The sequence below is a fragment of the Chelonia mydas genome, chromosome 16 (genome assembly GCF_015237465.2).
Source record: "Chelonia mydas isolate rCheMyd1 chromosome 16, rCheMyd1.pri.v2, whole genome shotgun sequence".
NCBI lineage: Eukaryota > Metazoa > Chordata > Testudines > Cheloniidae > Chelonia > Chelonia mydas.
The window spans coordinates 12182780-12209915 of NC_057857.1; the positions used below are offsets into that span (position 1 = coordinate 12182780).

Below are 27136 nucleotides of genomic sequence, written 5' to 3' on the forward strand. Positions count from 1 at the left end.
TCACATCCACCCTCAGACTACGAGCAGAATGTGTCCAGCTCCCTTCACATCTGAACTGGTGCTGTTGCCGCACTGGTTAGTGAGTCAGTCAGAGGAATACACAGCAGACCAGGGGTCTAAGAAAGGGAACTTTAATTGCAGTTTACAACCAAAAAGTGGCAGTAGGCTGAACACAAAGCATGATGAACTTGTATTGAAAGCAACGACTCAGACGGATCCTCCTGGTCAGAGCAACAGTAACGAGCACCCCCGCTTCCTCCTGATTAGTCGCTGCGACCCTTTGTTTCTCATAGGCTCTGACCCTGTCTGAACCAGAAGGACTTGCTGCAGTCTTGAACATGGTGCGAGCTAGTTCTTGAATTTGGAGGCGTTTTGTCTGTACCAATCCCACTGGCTCCACGCAAGGAAGACACACACAAAGAGCTCAGTGGCACTCAGCAATGCGACCCCCACCCTACACACAACAAGGGAAGCTCCCTGCAGAAGGAAGGACCACATGGGGAACTGCAGCCACACATGAGCAATTCAGAAGAGATCTGAGGCAGTTCCCAAAGTGAGCCGATCTATCCTGCCCGCTGCAGCAGCAGTTCAATTAATGAGTCACCCAGTCATGTTCTCCAGTGCTGTAAAGCTTGGGCAGTGACAAAACCTTCTCCAACAGTGGCTCCCCAAGAGAAATGACCCATTAGATCCAGCTACTGGTAAAGAGATGCTATTTCTGGGGGCTGAGGCAGAAACTCTGGGCCAGATAGGCTGAGAGATGATCCCAGGCCCTTGGAAACAGCTCCCAAGGACATCTAGGGACAGCCCCCTTCCTTTATGCACACAATTGTTCCAGACAGTTCATCCAGCCCAACATCTCAGACCAGGCCCTGCACCTCCTTTCCATCAGAGCTGCTGCTACAAGAGACTGAAGAACGTAAGGGTATTTCAAAGAAAACTCAGCCTGCTCCCTACTCACTTTTCCGGGCCCCCACCAGTCAAAACACTCTGTCAAACTCTGTCTGATTGGTTGCAGCTGGATTCCTGCCCTGATTAGCTGGCTGCTGCGGCATGTGTCCACCTCTTCTCCTGGGTGGAGCCAGGTACTCAAACATTGATTGATTGTGGGTGGAGAGCATGTTCTTGAGATCAGAGGGCATCGGGTCCGACCAGAAGAAGTCATGATTCAATGCATCGTCACTGTCTATTCTTTGGGCAGGATCCAGAACGAGCAGTTTGTCTATAAGATCCAGAGCGTATGGGTCTTTGACATAGGCTTTCAGGCGATCTTTAACCTTGCGCTTTTGGCCCTTGGGCAGGTCCAGTTTCTGGTACAGCTCATACTTATCCACATTTGGCCAAACCTAGAGGGAGCATAAGGGAGATCAGCCTTAGAGAGAAGACAGCTAAACCGTTTTAGAGCCTGATGTTGGTGCCCTAGTTAAACCCCACATGCATGCTGCATTCAGCTGTAGTGGAGAAACAAACAAACCAGTTCTTTCACTACACAGCCTCTAGGGCCCCATGACATCCATTAGGGATTTTACTGTTGCAGTCGAAAGCGGACTGCATACAACTGCTACAGAGACGAGCAGCAGTACAAACCCGTAAGGCAGATATTGCACTTGGAGATACGGGGGGGGTGGGGGGGGGGGGAGATCAGTGGGAAAAATCTAGCAGTGTACCTTTAAGCTGCTCTTTGATACTCTAATTCTCTTAGACATCAGACAGCAGCTGCACAGTAACATGGGCTAGACAATTATGAGAATACACAAAAGAAAAAGCCAACCGAATAACTTAAATTTATACAGCACCTTTCATCCCAGCAGAGCCCAGAGCCCTTTGCAAACGCACCCGCTCCCCATCAGTCCAGCTCTGGGTGGAACGTGGCAAGCTTTTGTTTATTTTAAAGGGGTAATACATTCATCTATACCAGTGCAGGTTACAGCCTGACAGACCTGGAGATCAGCCTCCTATTTATCCATAGCACAGGTATAATCAGGCAGCAGCAGTGTAAGTCTATCTATCGTGCCCCACTGTGCCACAATCCTGACTTGAAGAGACCATCTCTAGGGGTTCATGCGCAATGACTAATTCAAGACATTGGCCTCTCTTCTGAAAAAACTAGAGCCAAAAAATGGTGGTGGTCTGAGAAAGAATGGTCAACTAGCAACAAGGCTGGCACCGAATTCATTTCACACAGACCTCTCAATAGCCGCAAGATGGTGGCAAGTTTACCAACGTGATTGGTGCCACGTATCAGACAGATTCAGACCCACAACCTAGAAATGAAAAGCACCCCCCTCCCCCCGCTGAAATATTAAGTAATAGCCTATTACCAACTCCCTAATATGATAGCAGTTAAGGATTATCTTGTGACTAAAGCGCAGGACTGCAAGCTGAGAGACCTGGGTTCAATTCTCACTTCTCTCACTGACTTGTTGAGAAACTCTGAGCAAATAACTTCAGCTCTGTGACTCAATTTTCCCAGCTGTAAAATGGGGGTGTGACGTGTCATTCCATATTCTTTAGGAAAATATTCTTGATATGAATATGACATAACTGAGATATACTTTACGCAAGATGGCTCATGTGAGATACCATTGGAAAGGTTATGATTTACTGAAAGTGGTTATCCAATTTGTATGCATGTGTCATTTCTGTATCTGAAATTAGGAATATTGACTATGTATCTGTATTTCAACTGTTACTTTGGGTGATGCCCACTGCTACCACTTCAGGTACAACAGGCCCATCAGCAAGAGACAATGGACTGTAAAAGAGCTTAGTCTTCCTGTGAGTCAGCCTCTGAAGACTGGCTACAGGGGCCCTACAGGGTCAGGTGGTCTAGTCACCTGATACTAAAACATTACCTGGAACTTCTTGTAAGGGAAGAGGGGTCAAACTAGGAAACAAAGGATTCCCACCTTATGTAAATCCTATTTAATGGTGGGGAGTGAGGTACTCCAGGTCCTCAGTTCTCCCCTGCTACCCCACCCAAGATGACTGCTAGAAACAACTAAGACTGAACTGGGGGGAAAAGAACTGGACCCAGGCTGGAAGGGTGTCTGGTCTGTGAAGAAGATTATTAGAACCACATTTAGGGTGAGAACTTACATGTACCCAGATTCTTTAGCGCATTAAGCTTAGTTTGCACGCTGTTTTATTTTCTTAGTAATCTCCTTAGCTACTTAAAATACACCTGTTACAGTTAATACCTTTATTTCTGGTTTATAATACAACCCAGTTGATGTGATTTCTAACTGGGGGGCAAGAAGTTGTGCATACCCTCCTCCACATTGAGGGAAGAGGCAAATTTCATGTCATTTTTGGTCTGTACTCCAAGGGGGGGTGGACGTCAGGATGCTGTGGCAAGCCCCTTAAGTTGAGCCTTCTCAGAGCAGATCTCTGTCTCTCTGCGCAGCTGGGTGCGGCCCTGCCTGTGCGCTTGGCTGGAAAAGGCTGGGGAGCCCAGCCCAGTAAGACCAGGTAAAAGGGGGCCAAGGCTGGCAGAATAGTCTGACTCAGAGGCATCCCAGCACCCCAGGTGACATCCCAGGGGGTCCAGCCCATCCCATCCCAGGGGGTGATACTCACCTCACAGGGGGAGAGGCTAAATTCACTGTTTATCTTTGGTAGAGGTGCTAGAACAGGGCAGTGTATCATTCTGGATACAGTAAACCTGTTTGATCTCTTCATGGAGCAACGCACCCCTTGAGCACAGCTCTCACCACTCTTGAGATGTAAGGATGCCCCCTTTAAATGCAGCCGATAGGTCTATTACTTGCTTAAGGTCACCCAGCAGGTCAGTCTGAGAGGTAGGATTAGACTGCGGGGTTCCAGGTTTCTAAACCCATGCCCATTCAGTTTCATTGCAGTTTCCCCACAGGTGCTGCATTCCCGTGCTTTGGGGCCCCTACCTCCGGAGTGATGGATCCACAGAGCTGGCTGATGAGAGTGAGCTGGTGTTGTTCCGTGTTCCCCTGCATGATGGGGCTGCGAGTCCACATCTCTGCCATGATGCAGCCTGCACCCCAGAGATCAATGGGGGGGCCATAGTCCCGTTCCCCTAAAGACAGCGGCACTAGATTAACCACTTAGACTCTAATATTAAGAGCTTTGCATGCACCAGACTGAGAGAACAAAATAGTAAAGGGGACAGGGGAAAGAGAAACAAACAAAAGATGGGTTTCAGAGTAGCAGCCATGTTAGTCTATATTCGCAAAAAGAAAAGGAGGACTTGTGGCACCTTAGAGACTAACAAATTTAAGCTTTCGTGAGCTACAGCTCACTTCATCAGGAATGCATCCAATGAAGCGAGCTGTAGCTCACGAAAGCTTATGCTCAAATAAATTTGTTCATCTCTAAGGTGCCCCAAGTCCTCCTTTTCTTCCAACAGAAGATGGGAGAATTCCCTGTGCAATTTCTCCTCTAGCCAAGCCTCCCACCCACCTAAGAGAAGCTCCGGAGGCCGATACCACAGAGTCACCACCCGGTTGGTGTAGCGGTTGGGCTGACTGTTTTTTGCCAGGCTGAAGGCTCGAGCCAAACCAAAGTCTGCCAGTTTCAGGACCCCATCTCGGGTGATCAGTACATTTGCAGCTTTCATATCCCGGTGCAAGATCTGCACAAAGGAGGGAAATTGAAAGGTTAAGCCATTAAGTCATCTTCCGCTGGATCCAGCTCTATCTTCATCACAAAGATCCCCACCACCAGGAAGGTGAATGGGGCATTCCAACCCTGGAAAAGAAACATTGGAAAGGCTAGGACTGAACATGGATGAACACAACAGAAAATAAACCCACTGGGAGCATCTCACTGAGCATGGAGTTGGCTGGAGGGGAAAGTTACAGTTGAGGATCTAGAACTGGTGAGAGGTACTGCAACCATAACCCTCGGTCACCCACAGGACAGACAGAGCACAGGCGGTAGTGTGACAAGCATCCCCACAGCAGCTAATGTGCCTCACCCCTGCCCTGGGAGACCCAGGGTGAGTGCAGATGACATGGCCCAGTCAGTCCTGGGCCCTCATGTTAGCTATCACAGCACAGCTACGCATTAGCTCCTGAACTTAGAACACAGGTCACCCTTAAATTTGGTTTTCAGGTGTACCACTTCTTTGGACACTCTATTCTGCAGTGTTACAAACACCATAGTGGGTTGGGAGGACTTCATAAGGATCCTCCAGAGCATCCTTCTCCCTCTTTGAAAATACATCCTAAGTTTTTACTTGGCCATCACTGGCTCTGCTAACACTTCCCACTCCCCCAGCCTATAAAAAAGCCTCCCAGCATCAAACCCTGAGACTGAGAATAATCGTTACTGATTCCGTGCTAAGCCACCCTGAAAAGCACACACATCCCAGAGTGTGAGTGTGTAGAACTAGCAGCCCCGCTAGAGACACTGGCCTGTGCTCACATGCCTGTATCTCAGAAGGGCACACACAAGGCCACTGCAATCTCAGCCCTCAAGCCATGCAGCAAGGGAATACAGATCCCGCCCTTTACCTTATTCCTGTGGATGTAGTAAAGTCCATTCAGCAACATCTGCATCACTTTCTTGATCTCAGACAGCGTGAACTTCACATGGGCGTTGCTGAGGAGGCCTGCGAGATCGTGCTCACAGAAATCGAACACCAGATAGATGCTGCCCTTGCAGCGATTGTATGGGGAGGCTACGAGAGAAGCGATGTGTGGTTGTTAAGGAGGTCTATCAACCCAAACAGTTCTCTCCCCCACACTGATGGCTAGCTTTCCGTGTCAACTTCTAGCACCGGACGCTGACCAGCCTTTGCCACATGACTAAGAAATAGAAAACACGACATAACTCTATGTTAAGGTCACAATCGAGCGTCAGGGTGAACACACAACTTCCACCTCGCCTGCCCCCTTTCACCACGTACCCCCAGAGTCTTCAATTACACAGCCATAGCTATACAGAGAAATGGGGACATCCCTGGCCACCAAGAACCTCAGCATCTAGATACCCATAAGGCTACCCAAAGGAGAAGTAGGGAGAATGGAAGAGGAGGGTTACAGCAGTGAAGATCACGGCATGTGTACATAACATAAGGCACATTTCCAAGTGGTGAGCTCCTAGGGTGACCTGTCTTCTGAGAGGGAAAGTTTAACCTAGCAAAGTGAAGGCTGAGAGGGAATGACTGCTCTCTAGAAATACACCAAGGAGGGAGAAGAGCTAGTGAAGCTAAAGGACAATGTTGTACAAGAACAAATGGAGATAAACTGGCCACAGGTAAACTTGGTCTGGAGATTAGAAGGTCTATAACCATCAGAGGAATGAGGTTCTGGAACAGCCTCTCAACAATAGTAGTGAGGGCAAGACACCCATCTGGCTTTAAGATGGAGTTTGATAAGTTTACGAGTAAGATTATATGACAGGGCTGCCTGCTCATAGCAGAAGACTGTACTTGATCACCCAGAAAGACCCTTCCAGTCACATTCTTATGTTTTTTAAGATTTAATATACTGGGGGGAGGTGGGGGATCCAAAATGAAGCCCAGGAGGATGAACAACCAAAGACTGAGCAAAACCAAGGAATCTTCTATTTCTCAAATGCTGTAATACACAACAGAAGGTTTTACGCAGCCTCAGATTATATTATTTGCTTCCAGGAGCGCAGATGTTAGCACTATACAAACACAGAGGAGGCACACGCACTGCCTCAAAGAGACAAAGCTTGCAATGCAGTGGGCGGACAACCAGGCATTCAAGTGACTGCACCGTGGAACCAGAAAGCCTTTGAATCCATTGACCAAAGTGCTTACAGTTACCAGCCACAGTAGGGGAGCTCTGAGCAAATCAGCTGCAGAGCATGTCATGAATACAAAGTTTATAAAAAGAGCCAGCCTGTGTTAAACAATGTTTTTAAACAAGAAGAGGGAGCGCTCCCGCTATTAATGGGATATTAGCACCATTGGGGTTTTTTATTTGTTCGGTTTTTTAAAGAAAGGACAAATGTAAAAAACCAACCACTTTCAGGCTGAGAAACTTGTATGTCAAGTTTCTCTCCAGTGTTTTGTTGTTGTTAAAAAACCCCAGAAACATGAGTTTTATAATCTCACACACACGCCTTCAACTGTAGCAACACAGTATTTTGAAGAAGCTTACAAAGGCGTCTTCTAGTCGAGCTGCGACACAGTCAGAGCTATGCTAACTGAGGCGCATCAGGTGTTAACGCTCATAACACACCACCACCATGTAGCTCTTTTCATCCAAAGACCTCAAAGCACTTCACAAAGCAGGTCAGTATAATTTATCCCAGTTTTACAGACGGGAAAACTGAGGCACAGAATGGGGCAGTGACCTGCCCAAGGGCATTCAGCAGGCCACTGTTATCCAAAGGAGACAGGTATCCAACAAAATCTTTGGACAAACCAGGCTATTTTGTATTGGGCAAGTGCATCTCACTGAAAGAAAAATAAAGGGTACACTGGAGATCAACTGATGTTAGAGAACAAAACAAAAAGAGGGAACTAAAACATGCTACCTTTGGTCCTGCAGATTTCTATGAGGTTCACCACATTCTCATGCTTGAGCAGCTGAAGGATTTTGATCTCACGTAGGGCTGTGATGGGGAACTAACAAGGAGACAGAGAGCCACAAGTCAGAACTGCAAGAGAATATCCCAATCTAGTCTAAAGGAGGTTGCGGGGAGGGGGGGGGGGGAGCGGCGGAGGAGGGAAGAGAGAAAATTATGGCAGAAATCTCGAAGAGGAGATGTATTCAAGCAGACTTAAATGTGGACAAAGTGCAGCTAGGCTCAGAACAGAGGCTAAAACCAACATTGTGCAGTTCCAGTTTTATTCACTGTGACTTCCAGTTCCAGTCTGCTCAGTTTACAACTCTTAGCACCTAGTAACTTAAGTAGAAGTTGAGTGTCCTGAACCCCAAACAGGATCAGGCCCTTAGGGTGTAGCACCAACTACTAAAAAAACCCAAGTGAGATGTGGAAGAGAATCCAGTCTGGTTTTGCTTCTTATGAGGTCACCAGCAATACAGATGTTTGTCATCGGAATATGGACACATTTTGTTCATGTGTGATCCTGATTAGAATTCAGCTCCTCATCTCTTCAGTGTATCAACACTACCATGTTAACAGAAGTAAAACCTTATTTGGATCAACAGAGATGTGACTCAGACACACAAAAAGGCAATATGGAAAGAGGTTTTTTAACCAGATCACTTTCCTGATACATAGGGAAGCACACCACTTTCAGTCTTGTATATTACTTTATCCATTTCCATACTGGTTTTTACTGCAGAAGGTCCTGCAAAGTTACACACAGAATGAATTTCCTTGTCACATCCCAGACAAAGATTCTGTCTTTGTCTACTAAAGACATATGCCCAGCTCTCAAACTCCCATCCTCCCACACCATACACAGTACAGGCACATGCCCATCTATCTTACCCCCTCCTTCTCATTTTCCATCAACACTTTCTTCAGAGCCACCTTCTTGCCAGTCTGTCGATGTTTTGCTTTGAACACTTCCCTGCAGAGAGGACGGAAATACATGAGCATTCCTGGAGGAGTTGAAGTGGCCAAGTAGAGCAGGCACAGCCAGGCAAGACCAAACAAGACATTTCTACACTTTCACACAGGCAGCTCTGTGCTGACCTTCTGCCTAAACCCAGGTCCTCCCCCTTCATGCCAAGAAACACCACGATCTCCTGTAGAGAGCAGGCTCTCAGATTCCAGGGCATGTGAGAGAATGGCAATGGGGTAGGGCTCTCACGAATCCCCAGGAGAGTTTTGGAGGCAGGACTCACAGATTCCAAGAGGTGGCAGGAAGGGTACAGGAGGAATCTCAGATGTGGAGGCATTCAGGAAAGAGTCTCTCACAGATCCCAGGGCACGGGGGGGGTGGGGGGGGGGGGGGAGGTGAGGAGTCTCTCACAGATCCCAGGGCACCTGGGGGTGGGGAGGGAGTCTCTCACAGATCCCAGGGCACCTGGGGGTGGGGGGGGTGGGGAGGGGAGTCTCTCACAGATCCCAGGGCACCGGGTGGGGGCGTGGGGAGGGGAGGGGTGTCTCTCACAGATCCCAGGGCACCTGGGGGGGGGAGGGGAGGGGAGGGGTGTCTCTCACAGATCCCAGGGCACCTGGGGGGGGGAGGGGAGGGGAGGGGAGGGGCGGGGTGTCTCTCACAGATCCCAGGGCACCTGGGGGGGGAGGGGAGGGGAGGGGTGTCTCTCACAGATCCCAGGGCACCTGGGGGGGGGGAGGGGAGGGGAGGGGTGTCTCTCACAGATCCCAGGGCACGGGGGGGGGAGGGGAGGGGTGTCTCTCACAGATCCCAGGGCACCGGGGGGGGGGGGGGGGAAGGGGAGGGGAGTCTCTCACAGATCCCAGGGCACCGGGGGGGGGGGGGGGGGGGGGGGGAGGGGAGTCTCTCACAGATCCCAGGGCACCGGGGGGGGGGAGGGGAGGGGTGTCTCTCACAGATCCCAGGGCACCGGGGGGGGGGGGGAGGGGAGGGGTGTCTCTCACAGATCCCAGGGCACCGGGGGGGGGGGAGGGGAGGGGTGTCTCTCACAGATCCCAGGGCACCGGGAGGGGGGGGGGAGGGGAGTCTCTCACAGATCCCAGGGCACCGGGAGGGGGGGGGGAGGGGAGTCTCTCACAGATCCCGGGGGGGGGGGGGGGAGGGGAGTCTCTCACAGATCCCAGGGCACGGGGGGGGGGGGGGGGGAGTATCTGTGTCTCTCTCTCTCCGATCCCGGGCTAGCAGGAAGGAGGGTATCCGGGGCGCTGGGGGGCTCGGCCCGCAGACCCCAGGGTAGGCGGGGGGGGGGGGGGGGGTTGGGCCCCTCTAACCCCGTGCGGGGCAGACCCGGGAGGCTGGGGAGGGTCCGGCTCTCACCCGAACGTGCCCTGCCCGATCTTCGCCAGCTTCTCGTACTTCGACACCTCGTCGCAGAAGGGACAGTCCACCGTGTCGTACTGCTTCGCCATGGCGGGGCCCCCGAGCCCAGCGGCGCCAACCGGCCACCGTCCCCGCCCTCGCGACGCCTCTGTCGCCCCCAGCGACGGCGCGTTTGGTGACGCGAGATCCCGGCAGCTTCCGGTCTCGCCAGCCATGCCCCGCCCCTTCCTGCGCCGCGGTGCCGCCTGGGAGTTGCAGTTCTGGAACGGCGGGGAAAGGTCACGTTTGAGTTCGGAGGCCCCGCGCCTCTTCTCCGGGGGCCCCCGCGCCAAGGGTCCCCCAGGTGTGCCCCAGCGGGGAGCCCCTTGCAGTGCCTGTGAACCCAGTGCGCCCACCCTGCTCTTCCTCCCCATGTCACCCAGCTGAGAGATGACGTCGTCACACTGCATCACTGCACCATGCCCTGTGTCACCCAGCTGAGAGATGACATCATCACACTGCATCACTGCACCATGCCCTGTCACCCAGCTGAGACATTGCATCATTGCATGGCATCCCTGCATGATCACACTTGGCTCGTGTCAACCCACAGTAGCATTACAGTATCAGGCAGCATCAGTACAGTACTGTCTTGTCATAGCCCTCTGTCATCATATCCCCTCTGAATTTTCTCCTGTGGCACCTCTGTGACATCACATTGCTTCCTGACATGCTGCTACCACATCACGTCAAAACATGCACATATCACGTATGTCATTCCTCAGTCTGTGTCTTCAGGTCACCTCCGTGTGTCCTTACACCACCTCAGCTTCATCTCCCCATGTGTCTACATTGGCCAAGTGCTTAAAAGAAACTCCCATCTACCTCTAGAGCGTTGTGGAGTATTTCTACATCAACCTAGCACAGTTATTCTCAAACTTTTGTACTGGTGACCCCTTTCACATAGCAAACCTCTGAGTGCGACCCCCCCTTATAAATTAAAAACACTTTTAAATATATTTAACACCATTAGAAATGGCGGATGCAAAGCAGGGTCTGGGGTGGGGGCTGACAGCTTGCGACCGCCCACGTAATAACCTCACGACCCCCTGTCTTTCATTCCCCCACCCCCTACACACACTCTCTCTTCATGCATATGAATCAGATGCACATTGTCTATCTTCTCAGCACCTTTCCATCACTGGCTTTATCCCCCCACCCCAACCCACACTTCCTATCATATCTGCCTGATGCAACAATTATTCACAATTCAGCAGCATTCTCAGATGCAGTTGCCTGCAGATGGATATGAGTGCAGAATGCCAGCAGGGGGGGCTTTGAGACAAGCCGACGGTATTAGCAGCCAGGCAGAGGCAGAGAGGGAGAGATTTAGCACTCTCAGGAGTCCTGAGACAAAGTCAAGCCAAGATTTCAGGCAACAGAAATGGGCCTGCTGAGAGAGCAGAGACATCTGATAGTACAGTGGGGTGTCACTAATCCCATCGCTGGGAAAGGAGAGACACTAGATCATTGGAGTGGTTAGGACGGGCAATTGGGAGGCAGGCCTGACTTTGCCACTGTCTGCTGGTGTGGCCTTAGGTAAGTCATTTATCCTCTTAGAGCCTCAGCTGTATGATTAAGATTAAAAGGGGAGCCTAGAGGACCAGCGTCAAAAGCCGGTCCCACTGGCAGTGATACACAGTATTCACTTACAGGCTGGGATGCAGGAGAACCAGCAACAAGGGACGATTTGCATGGCCCCTGAGAGAGAGCAAAACACGCTGATCAGTTTCACAGAATGTTTGCATTTTGCCCTGACTGACATGCTGTGGCGTCTTGGCTACTCTCTGAGCCCTCGCATACTGCATCCAACACATCCCCTAGCTGGCTGGGCCCCGTATCTGTTCTCTGATCCATTGGAGGCTGGGACAAATGCATTCCGGCGTACATCTGGGGCCAGATCCTCAGTGGGTATAAAGTGGCATTGCTCTGTTGACTTCATGGACCTATGTCAGTTAGACCATCTGAAGATTTGTCCCTGACAGTTTTGACGGCTTGGTGTTTCGGTGCCAGTAGGCTAGGTCGCTTACAGATGGGGCAGCGTGCTCATTTCCTGCCCTCTAGGGGTGGCATGAGCTGAAGGGGAAACCATTTTAGTCCCTATTCAGGGCAATACAAAGGGTATCTCCTGGCACCAGTGCACCAAACTCACTCCCAGGCTCTACCAACACAGGTGATTCTAATGTCCATTAGTACCAGGCACACAGAAGGTCTGGGGGATGAGTTCCGAGCTGGTCTGAAGGTTTGTCTGTCAGTGCTTCTGGGAGCCGTTATTATGGGAGGAGGTTAGTTTTTCCCAAGACCAGAAATGAAGGTGGCCGATCCCCTCTCCTCCCAACCCCAAGCAGAAGTCCCTGAATAAATAATTCCAAGGAGAATTCTGAGTGGATTCCACCAGCCCCCGATATTTCCCATTGCCTCTTCCCAGCCCTCCATCACTGGCCTTTCCTCAGGGAGACAGGCTCTGTGCTTGCCTGACCCTTGAGCAGGCTGTGTCCTGTGATGCAGTTTGCCTGCTTGAGTGGTTCCTTTTAATTCTGGACACCATCTGCTGATATATACTAATTTCCAAGTCAGGTGCTGCCCATCTTTCACCAGGCGAGCTGCATAACAGTGGAGGGATTTGTATTAGGGATGGAGGGAAGTCTGCAGTTCCCTCAGCCCACTAGCAAGGCAGCATGGCTTTCATAGAATCATAGGACTGGAAGGGATCTTGAGAGGTCATCTAGTCCAGTCCCCTGCACTCACGGCAGGACTAAGCATTATCTAGACCATCCCTGACAGGTGTGTGTCTAACCTGCTCTTAAAAATCTCCAGTGATGGAGATTCCACAACCTCCCTAGGCAATTTATTCCAGTGCTTAACCACCCTGACCGTTAGGAAGTTTTTCCTAATTTCCAACCTAAACTTCCCTTGCTGCAATTTAAGCCCATTGCTTTTTGTCCTATCCTCAGAGGTTAAGAAGAACAATTTTTCTCCCTTCTTCTTGTAACAATCTTTTATGTACTTGAAAACTGTTACCATGTCCCCCCTCAGTCTTCTCTTTTCCAAACTAAACAAACCCAATTTTTGGATCAACTTTACCCAGGTGCACCATGGGCACCGTCCCTGCAGGGGAGCAGGCAATTTGTAGGGTTTGTTACAGCTCTCCACCAGATCCATCCAGCCTCCCGAGTGACCCAGGCATTAGGAAAGGCGAGTGAGATAATCAGCAGGCCTGATGAGCCTCTTGACAGCGCTAAGGAATAAAATAACTTTACACCTTCCTTGAGGAAACTCCCCACCCAGGTCAGTTCACATACCCTGCAGAATAGCTTCTCCAGTCTTCTCTTCCTGTCAAAGCACAACATGTGCAATACACATTGTGGGGAACAGTCCTGCACTGGCCCAGGGATGGATGAGATGTGACCTTGTTCTTATGACTCCATGGTCCTTGCTGTCCCAGCCGGGGACAAGTGTTCCTGCAATAAACAAAGATTTCACATTGCTATGCTGAGCAGAAATACTCTTTGCATGTGCAAAAGCCCTCCCGCTCCTCTGCCCACCAGGCTGACTCCTACTTGCGGGGTGATTTGCAGATTCTGCAATGGTTCCTCTCCACGGAAATCTTTAGTAAAAGGAGAAAGATTTATGCGATCTGGTGCAAAATCCAATCTCATCTTCAAGGCGTGAGGTGGTGAAATCATTCATGTTATTTAGGAAGTTTGGCTAGTGGGAAGACTAGAGGTCTGAGCGTCCAGACTCCTGTTCTATAGTGGCTCGGCCACTGAGCCGTAGTGTAACTTAGGGGGAAATTTTCAAAAGTGGCCTCTGGCTTTGTGTGCCTGGCTTGAGAGACTGGAGCCTGGGTTTTGGAGGTGCTGAGCAACCACAGCTCCAGGTGATGCCAGTGGAAGCCCTGGGTGCTCGACTCCTCTTAAAATCAACCCTAACTTATCTTAACGCTGGTCATCCAAAAATCAAGGCCCCTCCCCACCCAAAAGTAGCAGCTACTCTTGCAAATGCAGGCCTTCTGAGTGCCTCAGCTTCCCCTCCCTGTCAGATGGGGAGAAGAACGCTGCCCTGCCTTCGCCGGGTCCTTTGAGATCTGTGAGTGAACTGGGAGCGGGAGAGGGACAGTGTGCGGGTACATCAGAGAGAGTCCTGCAAAGGACACCAGTGACTGACATCCCATTGTGACCCAGGCTTGGCAGTTCACTCCCCAGAACAGTCCCAGCAATATCTGGGCTTCCCATATCTCTGTAGAGACAAAGAACTTTGCAGACACAGAGCAACAAGTCACTCTCCTAAGCCTGGCCGGCTGATAAGGCTGCTTGTTTATGAACAATAGTCCGTGGGGAGAGCGCTCACATCGGGAACACGGTGTGCCAACTCCCCTGGCATACACACTCGAGCCGCTGCCAGTGAATCATCCGCTCTCCTGGCTCGGGAGCATGTTGGGCCCCCCTCATTTAATGTAATCAACGCCAGGAGAAGAGCAGGCGTCGGTGTTTCATTGAGATGCAGGAGTGAACCGTCCGCTCTCCATCCTGTTGTATCATTTTCCTGCCAGGGGCCGGTGAGTGGATTTCTTCCGTTGCCTCTGGGGACTTGGGCAGGAAAAGCCACAATAAACAGGAGCAGAGAGTGAGCTCAGCTCGTGGGGGAGGCGACTCCTCAGATGCACGTCCAGAAACAGAGAGGGGAAAATGGAAGCACCTTGTGCTAATGTCGCGCTGGGGAGAAGTGCCAGGTTGCCAGGGCCTGGGCTCTGATGTTATCTGTTTAACCAGACTGTAGATCCAGCCCAGGCACAAGCAGTGCAGGTAGGAGCTCTGTGACCCCCCCTGCCCCTGCTCCAACACGCACCTGGCACAGAAGAACCAGACTGGTTGGCACAGGATCCTTCACAGCCACAGAGGCAGGTGTGAGCCCAGATCTAACCCGTGGGCTCGGGATCAAGGCTGAGGAGCAGGACACCCTGCCACCCTGATCCCAGAGGGCCCCGCGAGCACCTGCTCATTTGCAGCTCAGGAGACCTGCAGCGAACAATGACAACTGCCCCCTTGCGCTTTGCTTTGCTTTCTGACCCAACCATGGGTCATCGCATGTAGGGCACAACGGGTCCCCAAGCCGCCAAGTGCAAACGTTCAGGTCAGGGAGGTGGAGAGGACTGGTTGACAAACGTGGATATTGCCCATCAAAATCCAATCTGCCCTTGGGCTGCGCGGCACTCAGCCGAACGACCTGCCTTTCATTGTCCTGGTGCTTTCAGCAGCGTTGTAAGTTTAGGTGCCACAGACTGAGAGGCCATCGATTGCCCTGCAAATGGAAAGCACTGTACTACCTCCTCTTTTACTCACCTCACCTGATTTATGCCCCCCAGAGCTGTGACATATACAGATTGCAGTCTGAGTCCTGGGCAAGAGGCTGTTTGAAAGCACCGCATACGCCAAGACTTTCATACCATGACACCAAAACTGTATACGCAGGAAGTGGCATGGAGAGCCTTGTGTTCAAAGCATCGATTTGAGACTCAGGCGCTCTGGGTTCAAGTCCCAATCCTGCCACAAATTCCCTGCATGGCCTTGGGTAAGTCACTTATCCTCTCTGTGCCCCAGTTTAGCCATTTATTAGCTCTCTCAAGAGGAGCATAGCAAGAATGAATTCCTGGTTTTGTAAATCACACAGACAGGCTCCGATCAAAGGCGGTGGAGAGCGGCAAAGTCTTGTTGTTATTTACTACATATAGTTGCCTCTTTTTGCTCGTCCAAGTTTGGCGCCCGGGGGATGCCCAAGCTGGGAACAGAAATTGCTTCTGGAGTCTGGCTTTGCTTTGACGCAATCCTGCTTATTTACAAGGAATAAACAAAGTCCTGCTGCTCCGAATGCAGGAGGAACCGAAGGCAAAAGTGCTGTAGGCAGGGCCGGCTCTACCACTTTGGCTGCCCCAAGCCGTGAAAAAAAACTGTCACCGCCGAATTGCCGCGGCGGACGGCAGAAGAGAGAAGCTGCCGCCCGATTGCCGCCGCGGCGGAAACACCGCTGCCCCTTTCTGCCTGCCACCCCACACACCTGCTTGGAGCGCTGGGCCGGCCCTGGCTGTATGTGTAGACGTGCCAGTTTATCTCAGGGTCAAACCATGCTCACAGGCTTCTGCTGCTTCTTCAGGCTGTCTCTGTCTCTCTCTGGTTCTGAGTTCACCTTTTCCTCCCATTCCCCCTCCCATCCCCTGATGCAAAACAATACTCAGCAGCAAAACCCGCTCTGGCCACACAGTCCAAATCTCCTGGGTGGGTTCACGTAACCCTTTTCTCTTCGGTGAGGGACTGTGACTAATTATCCTTATAGTTATGGTAATTGAAGGGGTTTGTTCACACCCATCACTCTTAATGAGGCTTTAATTCAGCCCATACCCAGGTTTCGCCCAGCACATAGCAGTATTTTGGACCCTGAAGGGTTGGCAGGTGAGGAGGACAATCTAATCCAAGTCCAATAAAAGAATCCCACAGAGCTCCTAGGGCCTCCCCAGATTCAGCCCAGATGGAAGCATCTTCCACACACCAGGTGTCCCACGGGTAGCAGTGAACTACTGCGACTTGTCTGCTGTGGTGAAAGCCCTGGTATGACCAGCAATAGCTCTGCCCAGCCCAGCCAGCCCCCTTCCTGGGTGCCACACTCTGCTCTCTAACAGGTCGGCTTGGCAGATATCCTAGCCCACAACAGCTGCTTTGTCCTCCCGTCTCAGTAACACATTCCCCAGCGTTTGGCCTGTGGGTTTAGCCCTGCCAGGCTCTGACCCAGCGTGGGAAATGCCGATCGGGTTACAGGCCCTTTCAAGCCCGGCCAGCCCAGCTGCTGCTCGGCAGCTGTGTGCGCAGGCCAGGCCGGGCTCTGAGAGGCAAGGAGCGCACAGGCCACTTTCCCAGCAAGGGGAAGGGGAGCAGGCGGATGACGTTCAGTGTCTCAGGAAGCATGTGCAGCCATCAGGACAGAGCGGGTGACTGTGGTGTCCAGGGTGGAACAAACCCTGCGCCGGTGACTCCCACCTCTCGGCGTGCTCAATAACGAGCGAGCGCTCTCCGGCAACGGCAACTCTGCCCGTCTGCCACAACACCGTGCTGCCGAAAGGGGTGGTGGAAGCCGCAGGGTGGCTCCCTCTGCCCAGCCCTCTCACGGGCTACACCAGCGCCCTAGCGCTCCAAACACCACACCAGCCCCCTCCCATACACCACACCCACTCCCTTCCCCTGCCTCCTAACCCTCCCGTACACCCCACCCCACACACAGCCCCTCCATCCACCACTTTTCAGCACCATCCTCCCACAGGCCCCGTCTAGGTACCTGTCTCGTCCCCAGCTGCATTAACACGCCTTCCCCCGCCCCGCCCCGAAGTGTTCTCCTCACCCACAGCACAAGAGGGGCCCCAGCTGCCGAAGAAAACCTGGAGGCTGGTTCCCAGACACTGACCTTTTCCCTACAGTCTCTGGCCAGGGTGTCCTGTGAATAATTCTGTGGCCCTAACGTCCAGAGGAGTTTGCGTCCCCCCTCTGCCCTGCCATCGCACCCGGTACAAAGCTTCCCCCATTCCCCAGGCCCAGGCCGGTACAAAGCTTCCCCCATTCTCCAGGCCCAGAAATGCTCTGGTGTTGAGCCTGGCTCTGACCTACGCTTCCCGGGCCGGGTTTGCCGAGAGCAGGCGCCTAATCCCACCAGTTTGGACCTTTGGACCAGAAGGGGCTGGTCTCCCTTTCCCCCATGCAGAGCCTCACTGTCCAGCTGGGTCTTTCCAGGGCTACTGCTGCCATTGGGCTGGGTGTAAAGCACTCGGCATGCTGGAAGGCCACGCTCTCTTTCCACGCAGCGCTGCTGTTGCTGCAGCCGGATGCTGTTTAAACTGCACAGAAAGGATGAGCGGCCCCAGCTGTGGGGCACACAGCCCCCTCGTCTGGCCCCCGGAGATGGCGCAAAACGCTCCTTCAATTACAGTCCTGTTGGACCGATTCCTGCATAACCAACCTTGCCACTGGCCACCCTTCGCTGCCGCCCAGGGAGCCCCGTTTCTGATCTCTGCTGAGCTGGCCACTCATGTAAAACTTGATTCCATTTGGATGCACAGAGATCCGGCTCTGAGACAGCATCTCCTGGGACCATAATTGGGCTCAATGGTTCACACCTATTTCTATTATAGGAACTCACTGACTGAACCAACGAAGCGAGATCAGATTCACCATCTGGTTCCACTGAATGGGCTAAATACTGGCCTTCAGTTATACCCGTGCAAGCCACTCCACTGTGGGCGTCTGGGTGGGTAGAATGTGGCTCTTTGCATGGGATCTGGGTGCGCATGTGTGTGTCTCTCTGTGTGTGTGCACGCACAGTGAGGGGGCTTTTCTCTGATGCTCATTCCTTTCTACTCATAGTGACATAGGATCGGCTTTATCCCTTCAGACCTTTGATCCATCCGGCCCAGTTTCCTGCCTCTAACAATGGCCAACGTCTAATGCTTCAGAGGATGCAACTAAAAAATACCATTCAGCATCTATGTTTAGACTGTCCATTTGATGTAGTTGTTGCTGATTAACCGATTGCCCCTTTTGTGGGTATCTCATACACGACACCTGTCCCAAGGGTAAAAAGAGGGTAAAATCCCAATTTGCACAGCACAGGAAATGTGTCAGTGGGCTGCGCTGGAGATGAATCTCCTTCCTTAGAAGTTTTTAAGGTCAGGCTTGACAAAGCCCTGGATGGGATGATTTAATTGGGGATCGGTCCTGCTTTGAGCAGGGGGTTGGACTAGATGACCTCCTGACATCCCTTCCAACCCTGATATTCTATGATTTTATGATGAGTTCTGTAAACCTCGTTTTAGCAAAAGAAAGGCATTGTTGTCTAGTGGTTAGAGCAGAGGAGTCCGGTCGAGACCCAGGTGCTGTTCCCAACCCTGACACTGAATCTCTGTGTGCCCTTCAGCATGCCATGGACTCTCTGTGCATGTAAAACAGAGATAATGCTACTCACCCACCTCAGTAAAGCGCTTCGAGATCTTGGATGAAAGGTGCTATATAAGTACAATGTATTTATTATTCAATAATAAGAATTGATTGATTTATTTTTATTCATTATGATTCCTACTACTATTATTATTCCTTCCACCCTCCAGGATTCTTCTTCACTTCTTATCAAAAATCATTGTGTAGAATTAAACAGCCGTCACATTTCATCCCAGTGGTGGCTGCATTTCAGGTTGGGCAGATTGATTCCTGTACATAGGCCTAAACTCCAATCTCACGAACACTGATCAAAATCCATGGCAGTCAGAGGAGCCATAAGAAAATAAGAATGGCACTACTGGGTCAGACCAAGGGTCCATCTAGCCCAGTATCCTGTCTTCTGACAGAGGCCAGTGCCAGGTGCCCCAGGGGGAATGAACAGAACAGGGAATCATCAAGTGATCCTTCCCCTGTCACTCATTCCCAGCTTCTGGCAAAGAGAGGCTAGGAACACCATTCCTGCCCATCCTGGCTAATAGCCATTGAGAGACCCTTCCTCCATGAATTTATCTAGTTCTCTTTTGAACCCTGTTATGGTCTTGGCCTTCACCACATCCTCTGGCAAGGAGTTCCACAGGTTGTGCATTGTGGAAGAAATACTTCCTTTTATTTGTTTTAAACCTGCTGCCTATTAATTTCATTTGGTGACCCCCTAGGCCTTGTGTTTTGAGAAGTAGTAAACAACACTTTGTTATCTACTTTCTCTATACCAGTCATGATTTTATAGACTTCTATCATATCTCCCCTTAGCTGTCTCTTTTCCAAGCTGAAAAGTCCCAGTCTTATTAATCTCTCCTCACACAGAAGCCATTCCATACCCCTAATAATTTTTGTTGCCCTTTTCTGAACCTTTTCCAGTTCTAATATATCTTTTTTGAGATGGGGTGACCACAGCTGCACATAGTATTCAAGATGTAGGCGAACCATGGATTTATATAGAGGCAACATGATATTTTCTGTCCTATTATCTATCCCTTTCTTAATTATTCTCAGCATTCTGTTCACTTTTTTGACTGCCGCTGCACATTGAGTAGATGTTTTCAGAGAACTATCCACAATGACTCCAAGATCTCCTTCTTGAGTGGTAACAGCTAATTTAGACCCTATCATTTTATATGTATAGTTGGGATTATACTTTCCAATGTGCATTACTTTGCATTTATCAACATAAAATTTCATCTGCCATTTTGTTGCCCAGTCGCCCAGTTTTGAGAGATCCTTTTGTAGCTCTTCGCAGTCTGCCTGGGTCTTAACTATCTTTAGTAATTTTGTATCATCTGCAAATTTTGCCACATCACTGTTTATCTCTTTTTCCAGATCATTTATGAATATGTTGAACAGGACTGGTCCCAGTACAGACCCCTGGGGGACACCACTATTTACCTCTCTCCATTCTGAAAACTGACCATTTATACCTATCCTTTGTTTCCTATCTTTTAACCCGTTACCAATCCATGAGAGCACCTTCCCTCTTATCCTGTGGCAGCTTACTTTGCATAAGAGCCTTTGGTGAGGGACCTTGTCAAAGGCTTTCTGAAAATCTAAATACACTATATTCACTGGATCCCCTTCATCCACATGCTTGTTGACCCCCTCAAAGAATTCTAGTAGATTGGTGAGGCATGATTTCCCTTTACTAAAACCATGTTGACTCTTCCTCAACAAATTATGTTCCTCTATATGGCTGACAATATTGTGCTTTATTATAGTTTCAACCTGTTTGCCCGGTACCGAAGTCAGGCTTATAGTCCTGTAATTGCCGGGATCATCTCTGAAGCCCTTTTTAAAAATTGGCGTCACATTAGCTATCCTCCAGTCATCTGGTACAGAAGCTGATTTAAATGCTAGGTTACAGACTACAGTTAGTAGTTCTGCAATTTCACAGTTGAGTTCCTTCAGAACTCTTGGGTGAATACCATCTGGTCCTGGTGACTTATTACTGTTTAATTTATCAATTTGTTCCAAAACCTCCTCTAATGATACCTCAATCTGGAACAGTTCCTCAGATCTGTCACCTAAAAAGAATGGCTCAGGTTTGGGAATCTCCCTCACATCCTCAGCTGTAAAGACCGATGCAAAGAATTCATTTAGTTTCTCTGCAATGGCCTTTTCGTCCTTGGGTGCTCCTTTAGCACCTCGATCGTCCAGTGGCCCCACTGGTTGTTTAGCAGGCTTCCTGCTTCTGTTGTTCTTACAGAAAATTTTGCTTTTACTTTTTGAGTCTTTGGCTTACTGTTCGTTCCTCAGATTCTTTTTTGGCCTTCCTAGTTGTATTTCTACACTTCATTTGCCAATGTTTATGCTCCTTTGTATTTTCCTCACTATGATTTAACTTCCACTTTTTGCCTCTCACTGCTTCTTTTACTTTGTTGTTTAGCCACAGTGGCTCTTTTTGGGTTCTCTTACTATGTTTTTTACTTTGGGGTATACATTTAAGTTGAGCCTCTATTACAGTGCCTTTAAAAAGTTTCCATGCAGTTTACAGAGATTTCACTTTTGGCGCTGTACCCTTTAATTTCTGTTTCACTAACCTCCTCATTTTTGTATCGTTCCCCTTTCTGAAATTAAATGCGACAGTGTTGGGCTGCTGTGGTGTTTTTCCTGCCACAGGGATATTAAATGTAATTATATTATGGTCACTATTACCAAGCAGTCCAGGTATATTCACTTCTTGGACCAGATCCTGTGCTCCACTTAGGACTAAATCAAGAATTGCCTCTCCTCTGGTGGGTTCCAGGACCAGCTGCTCCAAGAAGCAGTCATTTAAGGTGTCAAGAAACTTTATCTCTGCCTCCCGTCCTGAGGTGACATGTACCCAATAGTCAATATGGATACCCAGTCACTCCAGATGTACTCCAGTGTAAAGGAGCAGGGAGCTGGTCCCATTGTTTGCAAGGTGCAATCAGTAAGTAAAGCTGTAAAAGCATTTAGGGACCCACTGAGAATGTGCATTTTTATTACACTGTCATTACCAGCATTGTCACCCCTGTCTTGTTTCGCAACTCAGACCACAATGACGGGGCCAGATGGCTTAATCCCTGGGCTCAGAAGGGTCATATCAACCTGACAAATGTCAACACGAGCTGAGAACCACCTCCTCTGCCCAGCCAACCGCAATCTCCTCCCAAGCAGCAACCCTCCACTGTGCAGGGCCAAGCGCAGTGGGAATGGGATCGGGCCCTAAAAGGAGCTGTCAGGATTGCCCATTGTCCAGTGTCACTAGCCAGACAACACATTCTCTCCACAAAAACCTCTCTTGTGCCCTGGTGGACAGAGCAATCGAGGGTAGGGAGGATTTAGGAGGGAGGGATAGTTCAGTGGTTTGAGCATTAGCCTGCTAAACCCAGGGTTGTGAGTTCAATCCTTGAGGGGGCCATTTAGGGATCTGGGGCAAAAATTGGGGATTTGTCCTGCTTTGAGCAGGGGGGTTGGACTAGATGAGCTCCTGAGGTCCCTTCCAACCCTGAGATTCTACGATCTCACTACCTGCACAGCAGCCTGCAATCCAGCTAGCTGGATCCTCGAGGGCAGGGGATCTCACTTTGCAGCATAGCGTAGGGTTGGGCTTAAAAAGCCCAGGTGGGGGAGGGGGAGAAGGTTATCCTGGAACCACCTAAGCCTGGAAGACCCTGCTTTGATTCCTGGCCAATGCCAGAGCAGATATTACCATTAGATTGTGGGGCCTGGACCCTGTCTTCCTATGTGTTTATATGGGGCCCTCGTCCTCATCAGGTGCCACCAAAATACAGATCGTTCGAATCCAGCCATGGAAGGCAGGGCAGCTGGTGACAACAGGGGGCATTATCCCCCTGTGGTGACAGCAGCGGGAGGGGGTAGGGGCTGTGAAGTAGGTGATGGTATTTTTTAAAGATAGAGGAAACACCGCTGAGTGAAAGAGAAAGAGGGGGCGGGGGAAGAGGAAGGGAGGGGAGGGCTTAGGGAAAGTTATAAACTTAGACCTGGTTCATTTCGGTGGCTCCATCAGAAGCTGAAAATGGCAGAGAGCCCGAAGAGAGGGGCCTTCAAAAAATTCAGTAAGTCGCTCCGGGGAATGCGTCGCCGGTCTCTTGTGCATGCGTCTGTCTGAGCCTGGCAGCCAGAGCTTTAAAGCAGGGTGAGGCGGAACGGAGGGGCTGTGGGGGGAGAGCGCTGCATGTGGTGAGCCCGTGTGCGTGTGTGTCTCAGCACCCGCCGTGGGGCTGTGCATTGGTCCTGCGGGAGCTGGCCCAGGGGCTGCTCACGACAGCGGCGGAAGGAAACTGCCCATGTAGTCAGTGGGTTCGTGGCTGCCAGGTTCCCGCTGGCCTTTCAGACCACGAGCCAATTTTGTTTCGTTCTCGGTTGGGCTGATCGGGACGGGGCTGGATTTGCTTTGATGGGGCGGAGCGGATGTCTCGTCCTACCTCTCGCAGATTGAGGTGTACAAAATAATCCAGTTGATCAGCTCCTAGCTGAACTGAACTGAACTGAACTGAACTGGTGAGCTGGGACCAGTTTAGTTTAATGCAGTGTGAAATTGGGTGTGGAGAAAAGTACAGGACAGGTGTCTCTCCTCCCCCCCCCGCCTGCGGCCCTGAGCACCATGGGGGCTCCTGAACCACCCTTAATCCTGCACCTGGGCGGAGCACGTCGAACACAGGGGGCAGCATGTGGGACTGTGTGGAACAAGGGAGCGAACCCAGACTGACTCCAGTGTGACGAGGCTATGGCTGAAATCCTGGCCCCATTACAATGGGAGTTTTCCCACCGACTTCACTGGGGCCAGGATCTCACCCTATGTGTGCACAGCGCTAATAAGCTCTTTGGAGCTGGTCTCAGAGGAAACTAATCAGCAGCAGCTGTGGGTTGAATTCTCTTCTTTCCCAAAGACCTGGGGTTTTCCCCAAAGCCCTGAAAGGTAGCTACCCCGGCATAATTTCATTTGCTGCCCCCTCACACACTTCCTTCCCGGCAAGCCTCCCTCACATGTAAGTTGGCCTGAGATGATGATGCTAGCATTTAAATTTGCATTTTCCCCATTTCCGAACGCTTGGTGCCCACTCTGAGGCTTTGCATAGAATCGTCCTTCCCCCACAGGATCACTCAGTGCTTTGCAAACATGTACTAATCCAGCTTCACAGCACCCTCGTCAAGTCAGGATTATCCCTGATTTAGAGACGAGGGAAACTGAGGCACAGTGGCATGACGTGATGTCTGTGGCAGAGCTGCATTTACCACTCGACCATCCTGGGGCACAGCGGTTTTTGGATGGCCCCTGTCAACAAATCCATCGATTCCCCATCAATAGGGCCTCCACCCCAGCCGACAGAGGAGAAGTATGGTCTGGAGGTTCAGGTATTGCACTGGGACTCAGGAGATCTAGGTTCCATTCTCAGCTCTGCTACAGGCTTCCTGCATGACCCTTGGCAAGTCACTTAGGGGGAGATTCCAAAGGCAAAAATGACAGTTAGCTGCCCTTCTCCCTTTGACTTGCAGCCTTCCCCTTTCTCTCTGTGCTTCAGTGTCCCAATCTTTGTCTGTTCAGATTGGACAGTGTCAGGGCAGGGACCATCCCACTAAGTGTTTGTCCAGCCCCAGCAGAATTTCAGTGGGGGCCTCTAACTGCTACCATAATGCAAATAAACCAGAAAAGTGAGTTAAATCCCTTCTCCTCATATGCTAGCCCCTTCTCTGAAATGGACTAAGAGATTGTAGGTGGCTTGATCTAGGAGTGAAATTCAAGCCTGGGAGTCAGGACAACTGGTGTCACTCGCGGTTGTGCCACTGATTGACTGCCTGACCTTGGGCACATCACTTCCTCTCTTCGTACCTGAGTTTTCTTGCCGGGTTTTTGCAAGTCTTGTTTGCCAAATGCTCTGAGATCCCATACAGAAGGACAAAGCTTTGCATTAATAATGCTACAGCCAGGGCTCCATAGACTCTGAGGCCAGAAAGAACCATCAGGACTAGTCTGATTTCCTGCTAAACCGGGCCAGAGACTTTCACCCAGTGATTCCTGCCTTGTGTCCTGGCCCCAAACCCTGTAACAGCACTACACGAAGCTATGCTGCACTGGGACAGCGCTGCAGCCTCCTAGAAGGGAAACAGCAATCCCAGCGGGCTGCCCAGTCACCTGCTCCCTGAACCATGCGTGTGGCATGCAGAGACAGTAATGCCACAGGAAGAGCACAACCCTGGCACTGGGAGTACATGGGCGAGATTGTGTTCCGCCCTCATTTGTGGGATGCACAAGGAGAAAGGGGCGGGGGGGGGTGATTGTCTGACCCTGGGCTGCGCTACCGTACAGAGCAGAGCTGGGGGGAAAGGGCTGGGGTGTGAAACGCAAACCCATCTTGTGAGGGTTATAAATATGACTTCGGTTAACGCTCTGCACTCAGCAGTAGCAGGTGGCAGCTGGGAGATGAAAACAGTGATCTAGAGGGTCTAGTTGGCTCGCTCGCTTAGCTTAGGAAGTGGGTAGATGATATCCTTCCCGCCGTGCACGCTTCTCGCTGAACGCAGGCTGATCTGCTAGCTCTGGAGTGCAAAGGGGCCCTGAACTAGTTCGGAGGAAAACTCTCATAGACATGGGCACCCACACAGCAACCCGGCCCCAGATGTATCAGCATACACACTGCATGGTCACATGGTCCTATCCACACAGGAACCCAGCCGCACACAAACCGACATACACACTCATTGTCACACGGTCTCATCAACACAGGAACCCAGCCCCACACGTACCCATATACACACTCATGGCCACATGATCTCATCCACAAAGCAACCCGGCCCCACACGTACCGACATACACACTCACAGTCATATGTTCCCACCCACATTAACATACACTCATCGTCATACACACACAGACATACGCACAAGCACAGGGTCCCCCACACACTGACATACGCACATGCTATCACACTAGGGTGACCAGATGTCCCGAGCTTATAGGGACAGTCCCGATTTTTGGGTCTTTTTCTTATATAGGCTCCTATTACCCCGCACCCCCTGTCCCAAATTTTTCACATTTGCTGTCTGGTCACCCTATATCACACGCACACAGCTACACTGTCTCACTCGCGCTGATATACGCAATCATGGTGCACCATGTACCAAAGACAGTCACACATACACTCCCCTCCACCCTTCGGAAATATATACACACTCATGGACTCCTGCTGCCACATACCTACATATCCATGGGTATTATATCATCAGGAGTTACCGGATATTACAGAGAGCTTTTCAGGTTCTGGCTGGCTGAACGTATAGGCAGCTAGATCTCGGAGAAATGTGGTGCTGTTCTGTTTGGAAGCTGAGCACATCACAAGGCTGAGTCACTCTCCGACTGACAGAGTCTCTTAGCTGCAGGGTGACTCAAATGCAAAATGGGTGTAAAATGCTACCAGATTGGAGCTGTTACATTTGACACCGTGACGGGGTTGACTCACCACTAGTGCCTCCTCGTGGCCAAGTGTGGTGTAGCAGCTCACTCCCTGTCGGGCACCTCCTGCCAACGGTCACTCCAACACTGTGGTAGTCTCCCTCTTCCTGTGCCTTGGCCCTCTGGCCAGGTCACTTTAAAATCTCTCCCTGTCCAGGGCAGCCAATGAACAGAAACAAGGGAATTACAAATCATTCCTCCCATAACTGGGCTAAGGCTCTCGTCCAGCAGAGGGGGCCCATTGGGCTCTGGCCCTAAACGGGAGTTCACAGGTGGTAGTGGTGGCCACTGTGGGGTTGGTATACCTGATCACAGGCACCTTCTGAGTATGGGCATGCCAATGACACAGGGGACAAGGCAGAGGAGAATCAGGCCCTTAGTAGGGCCCCAATCCCACCCCCAGTTACACAGGTGTTGTGCCACTGATGGAGGAGGGTGCTGCCCCAATGTCAGTGAGGGCAGGATTGGGGCCCTATGGAATTTGGGGGGGGGGCGAGTGCCAGCACTCTGCAATTGACACCCATGATGTCCCTGCTGGAGCTGGTCCAGCCCCTCCCACAGAAGATGCGTCCACTCACAGGTTGCGTCCCCCTGCACGGACTCCGGTTTAACTAATGTGCACAGGCTCCGAGCTGAGCAGTTCTGGATTATTACACACTGTGCCGAGCACACGCAAAACCACAATGGTGCAGAGCAGCCCTGGGACCCACAACTGTTCCCACTGGGGTTGGGGGGGCAGGCGCAGAAGAAACCTCGCTGAGAAAGGCA

General features: G+C 50.9%; 2 protein-coding genes and 1 pseudogene across 4 annotated transcripts in view; 1 reads left to right on the plus strand and 2 right to left on the minus strand.

Moving 5' to 3' along the window:
* Positions 1 to 115: 115 nt before the first annotated feature.
* Positions 116 to 26272, minus strand: CDK9 (cyclin dependent kinase 9). Of its 3 annotated transcripts, none has more exons than XM_037879979.2 (9): positions 26114 to 26272; positions 13210 to 13368; positions 9866 to 10128; positions 8413 to 8494; positions 7489 to 7579; positions 5490 to 5656; positions 4435 to 4606; positions 3903 to 4051; positions 116 to 1346 (listed from the first exon to the last, which is right to left on the minus strand). In XM_037879979.2, exons 2-9 carry the CDS (start codon positions 13255 to 13257, stop codon positions 981 to 983), a joined length of 1338 nt encoding a protein of 445 aa, XP_037735907.2. In that variant the 5' UTR covers positions 13258 to 13368; positions 26114 to 26272; the 3' UTR covers positions 116 to 980. The 3 variants fall into 3 exon arrangements, with proteins under 3 accessions (XP_037735907.2, XP_043386604.1, XP_043386603.1); XM_043530669.1 differs by lacking the exon at positions 26114 to 26272 and adding an exon at positions 22899 to 23013; XM_043530668.1 differs by having other exon boundaries at positions 9866 to 13368; positions 26114 to 26269.
* LOC114018890 lies at positions 13475 to 13564 on the minus strand (annotated as a pseudogene).
* The window catches only part of SH2D3C (SH2 domain containing 3C), a 54254-nt gene continuing 49956 nt past the window's right edge, over positions 22839 to 27136 (plus strand). The window contains exon 1 of the mRNA XM_037879971.2: positions 22839 to 22973. Within this exon, the coding sequence (XP_037735899.1) occupies positions 22934 to 22973 (40 nt within the window). The 5' untranslated portion in view covers positions 22839 to 22933. The remainder of the gene's footprint in view (positions 22974 to 27136) is intronic.